Source organism: Chaetodon auriga, chromosome 11, assembly GCF_051107435.1.
Source record: "Chaetodon auriga isolate fChaAug3 chromosome 11, fChaAug3.hap1, whole genome shotgun sequence".
In the NCBI taxonomy this organism is placed as follows: Eukaryota; Metazoa; Chordata; class Actinopteri; order Chaetodontiformes; family Chaetodontidae; genus Chaetodon; species Chaetodon auriga.
The window spans coordinates 25,805,536-25,820,000 of NC_135084.1; the positions used below are offsets into that span (position 1 = coordinate 25,805,536).

Consider the following 14,465-nt stretch of genomic DNA (forward strand, 5'->3'; position numbering starts at 1 on the left):
AGCCGCACCTTCACAGAGAGGCCGGCAGGGCGTTTTTATGGAGCATACAGTGACACACACACATGAACATTGAGATGGATGCCTCTGCAGGCAGAGAGCCAGACAGGTTCACAGAGAAGGTATTGATTTATGTTATTTATTACAGACAAATGAGGAGATGAGTGAGAGAGAGAGACAGGAGAACGAGATGCATTCAGTTACTTCATGTACATATTGAATAAACATAAAGTAGGTGCTGTGAATTAACCTTGTTATGGTGTGTGTGTGTGTGTGTGTGTGTGTGTGTGTGTTTGCAGATATTTCTCCCACCAGCCAGGCTCTGTGTGAAGATGTGGTGACGGTTCTGACAGTTTTCTGTGAAAAGCTGGAGTCGGTGGACAGGTAACGCCGCAGCCTGTCATTATGACGCACTACTCTTTGTTTGGTCGTTGTTAATGATGTTGATTAATTGATGATCAGGATAAATGTGAAGAAACAGATGTTAACAGATGCTGTTTGTCAGCTGCTCCTGACTCCTGCCTTTAAAAAGAAGTCTAATGCCTCCCTGGTGCTCCCTGGATCACCTGTGTAGTCTGGACCTTCTGCAGAAGGCAGCTTCATCGTTTGTTGTGCATCCAGTGAAGCTGCAGTTTGGATGATTGTGTGATTAAATTAGACTCCTGGTGAGACTGGATTGATTCTTACAAACGCTGGATGTTAATGATGGTGTCTTCACCCTCCAGTGGGAACCAGCTTCTGCAGCTCCTCTACCTGGAGTGCGTCCTGTCCATGCTCAGCAGCTGTCCACCCACAATGCACCTGTCCAGAGGTTTCACCGACCTCGTGTGGTAAGACGCGTAGCACTCCTGTAATCTGACGCAGGTTCCCCCAAAATGAAGCAAAAGTACGGATGAACTCTGATCTGGCTTCCTTAAAATACACTTTCAGGTTGAGGATAGAAAGAATCAAATCACGTTTTAGAAGAAAAATACAAAACAGATAAAACATCAGTGTCTGAAATGAAGTGTTGAAGTGATGCTCTGCCTGCAGGAAGCAGCTGTGTCCGTCCCTCGTGGCCATCATGGGGAATCCTGTCAACGACAAAACCATCGCGTCCCATCACGGCTACATGGGGGCGCCAGACCGAGACCGTCTCTCGGACAGACTCAGTCTCGGTAACTGGATTCACGGGACAAACTGCTGCACGTGGTCATTGTTTTCTCGTACTGTGCTTTGAGTCGGTTTGAGTGGAAATGGAAGCTGATTCGGCTTCATGTCCCTCTTTGCTTTCCTCTGCCAGGGATCAGTCAGGATGTGGACTCCTCCGGCGGAGGAGTATCCGATCAAGGCAGAGGGTCCGGCTGTTCCTCCAGCGCCCCTGCCAGGATTGCGCCGGTGGTGCGGACTGTGTGTTACATCGCGGCGGAGCTGGTGCGTCTGGTGAGCTGTGTGGAGTCGATGAAACCGGTGCTGCAGTCGCTGTACCACAGGATCCTGCTGTACCCGCCCCCTCAGCACCGCACCGAGGCCATCCGCATCATGAAGGAGGTGGGAGGAGCAGACCTCACCGCTGCCTTATTGCTATAACTTTCCACATTGATTTTCTACCTTCAGGCAGCCATTGATTTCCTTTCCACCTCAACAATAATTCATCACAGTTGATCTTTAGTCAGCAGCATTGTTACATGGAGGCACACAAACATGCAAAGACTGCGTTCAGGTGACGCTTGACATAGTATGCATACATTTTGGGAAATGAGGCATCAAATGAATGTGAATGCATGCAGCGATCTGTTTCTGTGCGTGTGTGTGTTAGATTCTGGGCAGTCCACAGCGGCTGTACGACCTGGCCGGTCCGTGCATGGCTGAGCCTGAAACCAGGAAGCGCTCCTTCTCAAAGAGGAAGTCCCACCTGGACCTGCTGAAACTGTAACTTTGACTTCTCTCTCTTTGCCCTTTATTTGACTTGTTTTAACGTTTTATTGGCAGAATTTACCAGAATACTTTTTTTTTTAACCAGAATAAGCAGTTAAGACATAATGTTTGGTTCTGTGTTTCTGATTCCTTCTGAAGAGTCATGGACGGGATGACAGAGGCCTGTATGAAGGGAGGCATCGAGGCGTGTTACTCCTCGGTCTCCTGCGCCTGCGCTCTCCTCGGGGCGCTGGATGAGCTGTCGCAGGGCCGCGGCATCCAAGCTGAGCAGGTACAGTCCTCAGACGGGATGCCACAAACATGAAGAGGGGTAATGAAGGGTAAAGTTGGAGCACTTGCTGTAAACGGATGGAACACGGTTAAAATGCTGCTGTTTACTTGCTGAAAGCCTCTCAGAGGTGATTTGGAGTAACAAAGCTGCTGCGTTTCTCAGGCTCGACTCCTCCTCAGACGACTGGACGATCTGAAAGATGGGACGGAGTCGACACGCGAGTCCATGGAGATCAACGAGGCCGACTTCAGGTGGCAGAGACACATCCTGTCCTCTGAGCAGGCGCCCTATGACCCCAGCTCCTCCTCCTCCAATGTGGCCTCCACCGGGGCCACTGAGCGCAGCCCCGACATCAGCATCAGCATCACCACTGAAACAGGCCAAACCACTCTGGATCTGGAGGTGGGGGAGCTCGGCCTGGGTCACACCACTCCTGAGGAGTGTGGGGAGGAGGTACGCCTCCCCTTGCCCTCAGCCTGTGGCGGCCAGGAGGGGACCAGACGCGAGCTGAGCCTCGAGTCGGCCCAGGGGATCCAACGGGAGGAGGGAGAAGGTGCAGGGGAGGCCGAGGGAAGAGGAGAGAAACAAAGAGCAGCAGGAGGTGGTGGAGGAGTGGGAGCGGGAGAGAGGGGAGGTGTGATTCCTCCTGATGTGGTGCAGCGAAGTCACGCCCTCGTCTACCCCGACATCACCAATTTCCTGTCTGTGGAGTCCAGGACCAGGTCGCACCACGGAGCCGGGTCACGATACAGCGAAAGCAACTTCAGGTGTGTGCGTGCATGTGCGTGTGTGTGCGTGTGCGTGTGCGTGTGCGTGTGCGTGCATGTAGGCAAAAGCTGAATTGAAAGTACTATATTTGCTGTATTTGAGTAGCCTTTGATATTCTTTACTTTAAACTAATTCAAGATAAATTTTGGACTTTGGCGCCATCTGGTGGAAGTATCCAGAAATATAACGAGCCAGGTGGGAATGAAAAACTCCGTTATTTACAAACTTTAACTTTGAATTACACTTTTACTGAAGTTACATCAACAGATATTAGTAAAATAATAACTTTTAGAAGCTGGAAACGAGGAAGTGTTGCCTGTATGTTGTTATCCAATCAGTATCAGCCTCCTCTGAATCAGATCCAGCATTGTCTTTTTGGGCGTTGATGTATTCGTCAGTGCAGAGCGAGAAGAGCTTCCAGCTGCATTAACACACAATGACAACTTTAAATAATTAAATAGATCAATGAATGATGTTGTCAAGTCTAACACGAACTCAAACCAGTGGCTGCCTGGAAAGTCAGGAAGTCAGTCGGATTTCTTACAGCGTGCTTTGAAAATGGTCAACAACATGATAACTCAGTCTGATCCTCGTGTTGGTCCGTCAGCATGGAAGAGCAGGACTTGTCGCGGACAGAGTTCGACTCGTGCGACCAGTATTCCATGGCTGCCGAGAAGGACTCGGGGCGCTCCGACGTGTCTGACATCGGCTCTGACAACGTCTCGTTGGCCGACGAGGAGCAGCAGACCCCTCGCGACTGCCTGGGCCACCGCTCCCTGCGCACCGCCACCCTGTCCCTCAAACTGCTCCGCAACCAGGAGGCCGACCAGCAGAGCGCCAGGCTGTTCGTCCAGTCGCTCGCGGCGCTGCTGTCTCGGCTGCTGGGATTGGCCACCGCCGCGGACGTGGACCTGTCGCTGCAGAACTTCTCCTCCACCTTCTGCTCCGGGCTGCAGGCCGGTAAGAGAGGGAGGGGCTGGCGTCGATCTGTTGTGCGGATGTGACTTGATTTCTTGTCGTGTTTGAAGGCGGGGGAGTGCACAGACTCTATGATTTTGTGTGTGTGTGTGTGTGTGTGTGTGTGCGTGTGTCAGCTGAACAAACACAGGCTATTTGCTGAGGGTGGAGTGGTCTGAGCAGCAGCCTCGTCCTTTATTAATCTGCTCTGTCCACAGAAAAGTCTCCAAATGAGACGTCCACTGTTTGAACGAGAGAGGTTGAACAATCATTTTTTACCAGCTAAAGTAAATGCGAGCTGCTGTGGGAACACGCACTGAACAGAAGGAAGAATGGTGACATGTCAACACAGGTAACGACTGAACAGGTGAAACTAAAGCAAGTCATTAAAACTCAAAGTATCCAGAATCGAGCAGTGAAGTCGACACATGCAGAAACTGTAAATGTGACCAATTGGCCTGTCTATAAATAAACATTCAGCCATTAAAATGTGGTTTGTTCACAACAACAACACCAACACCTTCTCAGCTCACTGCCGCTCTGAGTCACACCTCTCCATGGCAGCGCCAGCTGAGGCTCATGGGTACTGTAGTGTTTATAGCTGTGCAGCAGCTGAAAGTGGAATAATGGAAAGTTCGTCCGTGAGCCTGCAGTGTCATTAAGCTCTCTGTGAGCGTGTTGTGTTTGTGTCGAGGATTATTGGGAATATCACTGATAAGAGCTTGAATGTGAGTTTAAACTCGATGTTTAACAGTCACTGGCTGATAAACAGAAGCTTTTTCTGATTGATTGAACATTTTCAGTCATAAATGATCATTTAAATGAGTGAATTTTCCACCTTTGACCTCATACGTGTTTAAGTGCACGGGGGGTTAAAAAACTGTAAACTGAACCGTAATCTGAATGAATGAACTCTGTTCTCTGCTCAGATCATCACTTTGGAGCAGGAACTGTTTAATGCGACGTTTCGCCTTCGAGGCACGGCCCATAATCCATCAGTGAAAACAGCGAGCCTGCTGGGAGCTTTTACATCAGCAGAGTCAAATTAAAGTCTCCGGTTAACTGACTTAATGAATTTGGTCTCGGCTGTAAATCCCCAGAGTGACTTTCTGATTAGAACACTTGACTTATCATCAGATAACAGATTATTCTTCCTGTCTCACTCTTCTTTTCTTTCTCCTCTACACCTTTACTCACACTTCCTCCTCTCTGTCCTCATTTCCCTTCACTTCCATTTTCTTCCCCCAGCCCTCCCCTGTTCCTCCCTCCTCCTCCTCCATCCCTTTCTTCTTCTTCTTCTCTTCACCCTCTTTATCTCCTTCTCTCCTCCCGTTCACCTCCCTGCGTCCCACTCTCTCGTCCTCAAATCAAATAAACTTTATTAGCATGAATGCTCCAAAGTTCTTTCTGTTTTTTTCTTCCTCCTTTCTTTCTGTTTCTCTCCTCTTTCTTCGTCATGGAGGACCAGAATCCTGCAGGCCGTCACACCAGAGTCAGTGTGGTTTTTTAGGTGCATGTGATGCCTTGAAGTTGATGTTGAGTGTGAGTGGGAGCGCTGACAGCAGTCTGAACAGTTCACATCTCCGCCTCCAGGTGGGATCCACTCTCCGGGCTTCGAGACAGGCGACACCCTGAGCTGTCAGTCTCTGATGAACGCGGACGGCCTCTACCTGGTGTCGTACTACGCTCTGCTGCTCAACCTCAAGCTTTGCTGCTGCGACTACTACAGGCGGCGGACGCTCACGCCCGTCCTCAGCCTGGTGAGCAGACTCAGGATCAGTTTGCGGAGGTGTTAAACAGGATATCACAGGTTTTTGTGGTTTACTTCAGACTACGTGAACTTCGTCCGATTTTGAGACGGTTTCGTTGTGGTCGATGAATTTCAAGCATCATGGCTGATTATTGTTGAGAGCAGAAGAGCAGAAGTAACACACACGAAACAAGATGTGTGATGTAGATGTATTTAAAGACTTCATGTATTACACTTTGATGAGTGTGTGTGCGTGTGTGTGTGTTCCTGCAGAAGGAGTTTGTGCGTCTCATCCAGAGCAGCGGGGTCCTCGTGGTTCTGTCTCAGGCCTGGATCGAGGAGCTCTACCACCAGGTGTTGGAGCGCAACCTGCTGGGCGAGGCCGGGTACTGGGGCTCTCCAGAAGACCACACACTGCCGCTCATCACCATGCTGACGGGTACACACACACACACACACACACACACACACACACACACCGACAAACTTAAAGTCAAATCAAAGCTCTTAATAATTTCCACCTGAGTCTGTTTTGAAGAGACCGTGATCAGATGTGAGTGTCGGTCGTTGGCAGGCTTCCAGCTGATTCAGATCGCAGACGTGATCTGAAGTGACGACCTCATCTCCTCTTTTTATCGTGTCGTTCTCTTCCCTCCGTCCTCGCCTCCTCCTCCTCTGGCAGATATCGACGGTCTGGGCAGCAGTGCGATCGGAGGTCAGCTGATCAGGAGGGCGTCCAGCCGCTCACCGCTCAGCTGTGACAAGGCTGCCAGTGACGCCGTGATGGCAGGTCAGTCGCTCATCATCAGAAATATGATGGATGGATGAACTGATGGATTGGTTCACTCATTTATTCAGTGAATTATTGCCTCGATGGTAGAATGAGTGATTCCTTTTTTTAGTGCCATGATTTGTAGGTCTTTCTTCCAAGACGTTAAATTCTCCTCCGTCAGCAGGCAGTGGGGTTTGTTGATGGATGTATTTTTGGGGTAATCTTCTGAGGAGGGGTCTCTTCCTCGGCTCGCTCGCTCACCCTGAAAGTGCAGCTGAAAACGTTCCGCTGGCCGTGGGCTGAAAGGTGAAGCATCGCAGAGCAGAGCTGCATCATTGTGCAAGAGCTCACAGAACATTAGAGGACACAGATGAACCGTAACCGATGAAAAGATGAATGTTAGCGTGTTTTATAACCTACTGCACCGCAGGTCTGTAACAATGTGGGGCAGCTGCTTTCTGCATCATGGAGCTCCAATTAAAATCTACCCCCAAATCCATTCATCATGATCACGAAGTACTCAGAGCGTCCACTTCAAACCTCTGATGGAGTTTATTCAAACTTGACTAGAAGTTTGTTTGACAGAATGAATAAGTCAAAGTGAGAAAGTTCGAACATTTTTGAGACATCATGATCATCATCATCATCACAATAAGGTCGATTAGTGGATGTGATGACATGTTTCAAAGCTTTGAAGCATTGAAACATACAAACTAACGTGTGAGCTCACTGTTAACAGAGGAAGAAGAGAAGAGGAGCAGGAGAGGCCAGATGCAAAGAGAGAGATGGAGAAAATGAGTCAGGGACCGCCTGAGCTCCTCTGCAGCCATGATAACTGCTGCTGAGTCAACCCCGATGGCAGTTATACTGTGTGTGTGTGCGTGCGTGCGTGCGTGCGTGCGTGCGTGCGTGTGTTTGTGTGTGTGTGCAGCGCTAACACTCCTCTTTGACTCGTCAGCATCCTCAGCCGCTGTAGCCTCCTGCTGTCTACACACTCAGCCTGAAACTCTTTGGCTTTGCTGATATGATCTTAATGAATGTCATAGTGGAAAAGGAGAGTCTGACCCGTTCCATCGTGTTTTACGGCGTCCTTCTGGTTTCTGCTGTCTGCCACAGCAGCGTTGGCTCGTCTTTCCTCCTCTTGACGCTCCTGGGTTCCTCCTCTGTGTTTTTCAGGGGCTGTGTTCTCGCGCTTCATCCTCACCGGTGTGTGGAAGAACCTGATCGACGTGCTGTCCACGCCGCTGACGGGCCGCATGGCAGGCAGCTCCAAGGGCCTGGCCTTCATCCTGGGAGCAGAGGGGGTCAAAGAGCAGAGCCAGAGGGAGAGAGACACCATCTGTCTGAGCTTAGACGGCCTACGCAAAGCTGCTGCGCTCAGCTGCGCCCTGGGTGGGTGAGACCGGCTCCTCAGGTGTCTGTAGCATTAAGAAAAATGAGATACATGACTCACTCCTGCAGGGAATCCTCTGTTCTTCTTCCCTACAATACCAAGAGGTCAAAGGTCAGGATTAGATGCTCAGCAGCAGCTCTGGAGCTGGAACAGATTCAAGCCTAAGCTGAGTTTAATTGGACCGCTTATTTTCAGCGTCCAGCAGGAATCAGCCTGTCAGGAGTGACCGAGGGGAAGCTGTCATGATGATGGTGATGCTGCCGTCCTGTAACTGCATAAGATCCATGAAATACAGCTGCAGCTGTGCAGAGCATCAATCAACATTATTGATAACAATAAAATAAATTAGATTAGCCTGAATAACCGTAAATAAACAATATTCTGCTCTGCACATTTAATACTTGTTGCTGAAGTACAAACGTAAATACAAATCAGCACAAAAAGTACAATAATTGCTTGATTAAATACTTCAGTTATGGCAAAAATACACACTATTATTACTGTGTAGAAAAATCTGAAGCCAACAAAAGCCTGGAAAAGTGTGTGCAATGCTCCAAAAACACCTTCAGGCTGATTGGTAACAGGAGAGAGTATCATGATTGGGTATGAAAGGCTGAATCGTTCACGAGTGAAGGATGGAGCGATTGGATGACGGGTGTCACTTCCTGGACTGGGGGACAGAATCAGGGTTGTCCAACATCACTGATCAACCCCAGATTTAAAATGAAATGTAGTGAAAATGCTAACGTGCATCTGTTTCTGTGGATTAACACTTTATTTAACACTTTGACACTGTGACAGCTGTCCAGTAACGACCTGAACGCTCAGCAGCTCCAGGTGAACGCTCTCACACAAACTTTCTTTATTAGAGGGAACGTCAGGGGAAATCCCTTTTTATCACCAGCTCCTTGTAGAAATCAGAATTCATCAGCTCGGCCGGCGATGAATATGAATGAACACATGGCGAAAACCTTCAGCTGAACAGAGAGGACGGTGTGTGCGGAGGAATCATATGGATTTCGCTGCCAGTTTACATCCGAATACACCCGAAGGAGTGAAGCAGAGCAGCCAAACGTACAGTCTGAATCTGTGAAGTGTCTCATCAGCAGAGTCGTTATGTTTCTGGGATGAGAGAACGGTTGAAGCTCAGTCCGTCGTCTTTACACTGTGTGTGTGTGTGTGTGTGTGTGTGTGTGTGTGTGTGTGTGTGTGTGTGTGTGTGTGTGTCCATCAGGTGTGGCTGCCAACTGTGCCTCAGCTTTAGCACAGATGGCTGCGGCCTCCTGTGTGCAGGAGGAGAAGGAGGAGAAGGAAGTGGGGGAGGTGGGAGACGCCATCACACAAGGTACTGAAAGCACACGCTGCTTTTGAGTCGTGTCCATACAAATTAAATCTGAGCCATAAAGACGGAGAGATGTTAGCGGAGCAGCTACAGGAGTCAGCAGCTGAAAGCTCAAACAGAATGAGAGGTTTCTACATATACAGGCATCTTTCATTTAAAATGATTTCATTTAAACACTCTGAAACTGAGTCTGTAACAGGACGCTGAAGCTGCTGTCAGTAAGAAATGAGCCTGTAGTGACATCTAGTGAGAGCTTTGGGAACTACGACCACATCAGTGAACTCATTCTCTTCGACATCCTCAATGTCTTCAAGCTCAATGTTGAGATTTTACTCACAGATTTGAAGCTCAGGAGTTTTTAAGATGAGAATTAGTCTTTTTAGTTCAATGTAATTAATGCTTTAAACATCTGTTGTCCTCTGACTGTGTGTGTGTGTGTGTGTGTGTGTGTGTGTGTGTGTGTGTGTGTGTGTGTGTGTGTGTGTGTCCAGTGAAGCAGCGTGTCGAGCTGCGTCTCGAGCAGATCGGCCGTCCTCAGGGAGTTCGTCTCCACACGGCTCATGTGTTGTGTATGGACGCCATCCTGAACGTGGGACTGGAGATGGGAAGCCACAACCACGACTGCTGGCCACACGTCTTCAGGTACACACACACACACACACACACACACACACACACACATTCAGGAGGATTAGTCCTCGTGTTGTTCGGTATTCGTCTTCTTGCACATTTACTAAATTGTTTCTTGTATTCCACTTTTCTGTTTCTCCTCCTTCGTCTCCTTATTTCCTCTCCTCTCCTGGTCTCTCTCCCTCTTTCAGGGTGACGGAGTACATCAGTTCTCTGGAGCACACCCACTTCAGCGACGGCTCCTCGCAGCCGGCCTCTCTGACTACCATCACCCAGCAGAACCAGCAGGCGGCGGCCGTGGACCTGGGCCTGGAGCTGAGCTGCGAGCCCAGCCCGGAGGCCTCGGAGCTGGGCCTGAGCCAGCCGGTCATCCAGCCTCTGTCCATCCAGGAGCTGCTGAGGGAGAGCGTGAGAGGGGGCCGAGGTCTGGACCTGAAGAGCGGCAGCCTGATGACCGGGACCAGCGCCGCCAAGGCCGTGTGCACACTGTCGACACAGGCCGACAGGTATCAACTGAATAAATCACAGTAATATTATAGATTAATCTCTATAATCAGACATGATTGATCATTTGTTTTAGCCTAAAATAGTATTTTCTTTAGAGATAGCATTATAGCAGCAGGTTTATTTAACAGTCTGTCTACTGAGACAGGTAGAGGTAGAGGTCCACCAATCAGGAGGTCGTGGTTCGATCCCTGGCCTCGGCAGTCCACATGCCAACGATACTGAACCCTAAAAACTGCCCCGATGCTTCGCCATCGGTGTGTGAATCCATATGTACGTCGTTTTGGATACAAGCCGAAGTGACTCATTGTAATTGTAAAACAACTTGAACAAAGGTCACCGTCGGTGGTTAAGACTCCTTTAAAAACAGGGTCATCGCGTGTCGACCATGAGAAACGACAGCTGCTCCCTCAGTTCGACCCAGCGAAGCTCTTCATTATCTCCTCGTTAAATTAGCAGCCAGCATGACGGGGGCTCTTCGTGAACGTGGCGCCCGGCAGGAGGTGCTGTGACCTACAGTGACCACAAGGTGGCAGCAGCAGCACAGCGCTGCCCGAGTGTGTGTGTGTTTGTGTGCTTTTGTTTTATTGTTCTAAAGACTACTTTGGCTTTCAGAGCCTAAAAGTAAGAGGAGGAGTGTTTGAGTGATCATCGTGTTTCAGGGTTTAGACTGGGCTTTAGGATTCAGGCTCAGGTTAGCGTGCTCACAAGTGTAGAAATAGAAATGTGTGTGTATCAGTGTGTGTGCCAACAGTGCATATATTAAAGTTTATTCCCTGGTGCACACACAGACACACACACACACACACACACACACACACACACACTGCTGCAGTAAATATGGAGTGTGTGTTCAGTCCAAGGATGATCTCTTATATAACCAGATATCTAGGCTGCTTTTAGGAGGGAATAAAAGAAACGTTGGCTCTGATCTTTTGGAACAGATGGACCGAACACAGAAAGTGGTGCCAAAACATAGTAAACACTCCTCGTCCCAAAAAAAGCTGAAGCTGCTGACTTCACTGTGTCCGTCGTGTTTTCAGCCTTTTCTTCAGCAGGAAGTGTGTCTGTACTGTAGATGGTCACATGATGTGTGTTTGTGTGTGTGTGTGTGTGTGTGTGTGTGTGTGTGTGTGTGTGTGTGTGCGTGCATGTGTGTTCCAGGTTGTTTGAAGAGGCGGCAACCAAACTGAACCTGGTGGGTCTGGTCGGCTTCTTGCAGCAGCTCAGGAAGGCGTCTCAGTCTCAGCTGTTTGACTCTGTTACTGAGACAGGAGACTATTCGCTGGCGATGCCGGGTACACGCACACGCACACGCACACACACACACACACACACACACACAGCTTCACATAAAAGAACAAATGACTGACAAGTGACCTCAGACAATGAAGGAACAGCGTTCAGGACGTCACAGTGGCAGAATAATCAGTTTAAGGTTTTAAAGGTAACAAATGTGATGAATTTGTCTTGACTCACACTTCTGTTAAAGGGACTGTAATGATACGATTAAACTTCATTAAACCACAATCGTAATCTTCACTTTGTGTCTAGAATGAAGTGATGAAGGTCGACGCTTCCTTTAGCTGTTTCTGTTCCTTTGAAGCCACTAATGACAGATTCAGAAACACAGAATCTTTAATGAGATGAGATGAAGAGTCTAATCGAGCCTTTTCGTGCCCTCTGTGCGTGTGCAGGTGAGGCCAAGTCGACGCTGGACCGCCGCAGCGCTCTCCACCTCTTCCGTCTGGGCGAGGCCATGCTGCGGATCGTCAGGAACAAGAACCGACCTCTGCTGCACATGATGCGGGCCTGGAGCGTGGTGGCCCCACACCTGGTGGAGGTACGGACCCTGACTCACACAATGGTCTCATCCTCTCAGTGGTGTTTCACTCAAGCAGCAGCTCTGCTAAACGAAGCACTGTCATGCTGTTGTAAGTCAGGTTACCTGGAAAGAATAAACTGAAGATAGGAATGAAAATTACGAGTTAAAGTTTCTCCTTCTTCCAGGCGGCTTGTCACAAAGAGCGCCACGTATCCCAGAAGGCCGTTTCCTTCATCCACGATGTTCTGACGGAGGTGCTGACGAGCTGGGCGGAGCTTCCACACTTCCACTTTAACGAGGCGCTGTTCAGGCCCTTCGAGCACATCATGCAGCTGGAGCTCTGTGACGAGGACGTCCAGGACCAGGTGAAGTCCAGTTCCACATTTTACGTGCAGCAGTCACCGATTGGCCCTTCATGAAAGCTCCACGAAGCGCCGCCCGGTGTAGACGATGCTTCCTGTTTGCCTCCCTGCAGGTGATAACGTCAATAGGCGAGCTGGTGGAGATGTGTTCTCCTCAGATCCTGTCAGGATGGAGGCCTCTGTTCAGCGCTCTGAGGACCGTCCACAGCAGCAAGACCGACACTAAAGACTACCTGCTGGGAGAGTACTCCATGGGTACGTCTGCCAGGTTTATGTCTCTTTTCTTTTTGATTCACCAAAGTGTTTCCTTTTCAACTCCGTCTTCTCGCCTTCTACCATCCTCCATGTTCCTTTCGGTCCTCCCTTACCTCCTTCCTCCCCCGTCCCTTCCGTCCATCCCTCACATCCTCTCCTCCAGGGAAGTCCCAGGCTCCCGTGTTTGATGTCTTCGAGGCTTTCATCAACACTGACAACATCCAGGTTTTTGCCAACGCTGCCACGGACTACATCATGTGCCTCATGAAGTTCGTCAAAGGCTTAGGTTCGTCTCTCTGCTGTGTGCTGGTTTTTCAAGCTGACATATTTTTCAAGCCTTTAGGGACGTGTTTTCCATTTTTCATGGAACCAGGCAGTGAACTGCATGTGGAGGGAGGGGGTTCATTTTACAGTGTAACATTTCATAGCTCAGTGGTGAAATATTGGGAACATTTCCATCAAATTCAAACGTCACAGTCTATCTGCACCACGTGGGATGTGTGTGATTGTCTGTGTGCAGGAGAGGTGGACTATAAGGAGATCGGAGACTGTGTCCATGTGTCGGGTCACAGCTCCACCGACCTCTGCCTGCCAGCTCTCGACTACCTCCGCAAGTGTTCTCAGGTAGGACCCCTCCTGCTCACCTGGGTGTTACACTGAAATCACTTCTTATGAAGGTTATGAGCTCACTGTAGCAACACCAATTCCACCTTCTCCTCCCCCAGAAATGACAAAATGACTGAATGATTAAGCCGTTTTGTGTTTGATTGACAGCTGCTGGCAAAGATCTACAAGATGCCGTCCAAGCCGGTGTTCTTGGGGGCGCGGCTCGCCAGCCTGCCGATGAGGTCACAGGAGCGCTCAATCAGCACCGAGGATGGGATGGACTGCATCCTGCAGGAGTTTGACGATGACACAGGTGACCAGGTGTCTGTCGGGTGTGTCCTCTGATCCTCTGACGCTTGTGCGTGACCGTCCTTTCTGTCTGTCCTGCAGGTCTGATCCAGGTGTGGATTTTGTTACTGGAGCAGCTCACAGCAGCCGTGTCCAACTGTCCTCGCCAGCACCAGCCTCCAACCCTGGAGCTGCTGTTCACTCTGCTCAGAGAGGTCACCACCATACCAGGTGACACACACACACACACATACACACACACACACACACGCTCTGAGACTGTAATTTGAGGGTGTTTGTCCATGTCTAAACGAGGTGATCAGTGTAGGAACATAAAAACAAGGTAACCAAAACACAGTACTTACACTCACTGTCTCGCCGCGTCTCCTCGCTGCAGGTCCAGGCTTCGCCATCTTCTCCGTCATCCAGCTGCTGCTCCCTGTGATGTCACTGTGGCTGCAGCGTAGCCATGGTGACCACTCCTACTGGGATGTGGCGGCTGCAAACTTCAAGCACGCCATTGGCCTGTGCTGCGAGCTGGTGGTGGAGCACGTCAACAGCTTCATACACTCAGGTAGGCGTGTGTGTGCATGCGTGCAAACAGCCAGCTGACAGCCTGCTGACCGGCACCAAATGGAGAATATGTCTCCATATTTGGGTGCTAAGCTTTCCTTTTAATAGGTCAAAAGTTGCCTAATGTTCAAATATCTTGTCGTATCAGTTGAAACCTTGGGTTCCTGCTGCTGGCTCTGATTTTTCACTCCCGCTGTCGTCTGTGCTCATTTCAGTGCCGTGAAAAAGCCTCGTGAAACGAATGAGCTAAATTAT

General features: G+C 49.6%; 1 protein-coding gene across 1 annotated transcript in view; it reads left to right on the forward strand.

Moving 5' to 3' along the window:
- The window catches only part of arfgef3 (ARFGEF family member 3), a 43,130-nt gene that overhangs the window by 13,550 nt on the left and 15,115 nt on the right, over positions 1 to 14,465 (forward strand). The window contains exons 8-31 of the mRNA XM_076742409.1: positions 297 to 381; positions 723 to 827; positions 1,030 to 1,154; positions 1,280 to 1,527; positions 1,796 to 1,908; positions 2,053 to 2,185; positions 2,348 to 2,952; positions 3,561 to 3,913; positions 5,504 to 5,670; positions 5,934 to 6,099; positions 6,343 to 6,450; positions 7,609 to 7,824; positions 9,060 to 9,170; positions 9,659 to 9,809; positions 9,989 to 10,303; positions 11,466 to 11,599; positions 11,999 to 12,144; positions 12,312 to 12,491; positions 12,602 to 12,743; positions 12,907 to 13,029; positions 13,264 to 13,367; positions 13,518 to 13,662; positions 13,740 to 13,868; positions 14,035 to 14,211. Of these exons, the coding sequence (XP_076598524.1) occupies positions 297 to 381; positions 723 to 827; positions 1,030 to 1,154; positions 1,280 to 1,527; positions 1,796 to 1,908; positions 2,053 to 2,185; positions 2,348 to 2,952; positions 3,561 to 3,913; positions 5,504 to 5,670; positions 5,934 to 6,099; positions 6,343 to 6,450; positions 7,609 to 7,824; positions 9,060 to 9,170; positions 9,659 to 9,809; positions 9,989 to 10,303; positions 11,466 to 11,599; positions 11,999 to 12,144; positions 12,312 to 12,491; positions 12,602 to 12,743; positions 12,907 to 13,029; positions 13,264 to 13,367; positions 13,518 to 13,662; positions 13,740 to 13,868; positions 14,035 to 14,211 (4,281 nt within the window). The remainder of the gene's footprint in view (positions 1 to 296; positions 382 to 722; positions 828 to 1,029; positions 1,155 to 1,279; positions 1,528 to 1,795; positions 1,909 to 2,052; positions 2,186 to 2,347; positions 2,953 to 3,560; positions 3,914 to 5,503; positions 5,671 to 5,933; positions 6,100 to 6,342; positions 6,451 to 7,608; positions 7,825 to 9,059; positions 9,171 to 9,658; positions 9,810 to 9,988; positions 10,304 to 11,465; positions 11,600 to 11,998; positions 12,145 to 12,311; positions 12,492 to 12,601; positions 12,744 to 12,906; positions 13,030 to 13,263; positions 13,368 to 13,517; positions 13,663 to 13,739; positions 13,869 to 14,034; positions 14,212 to 14,465) is intronic.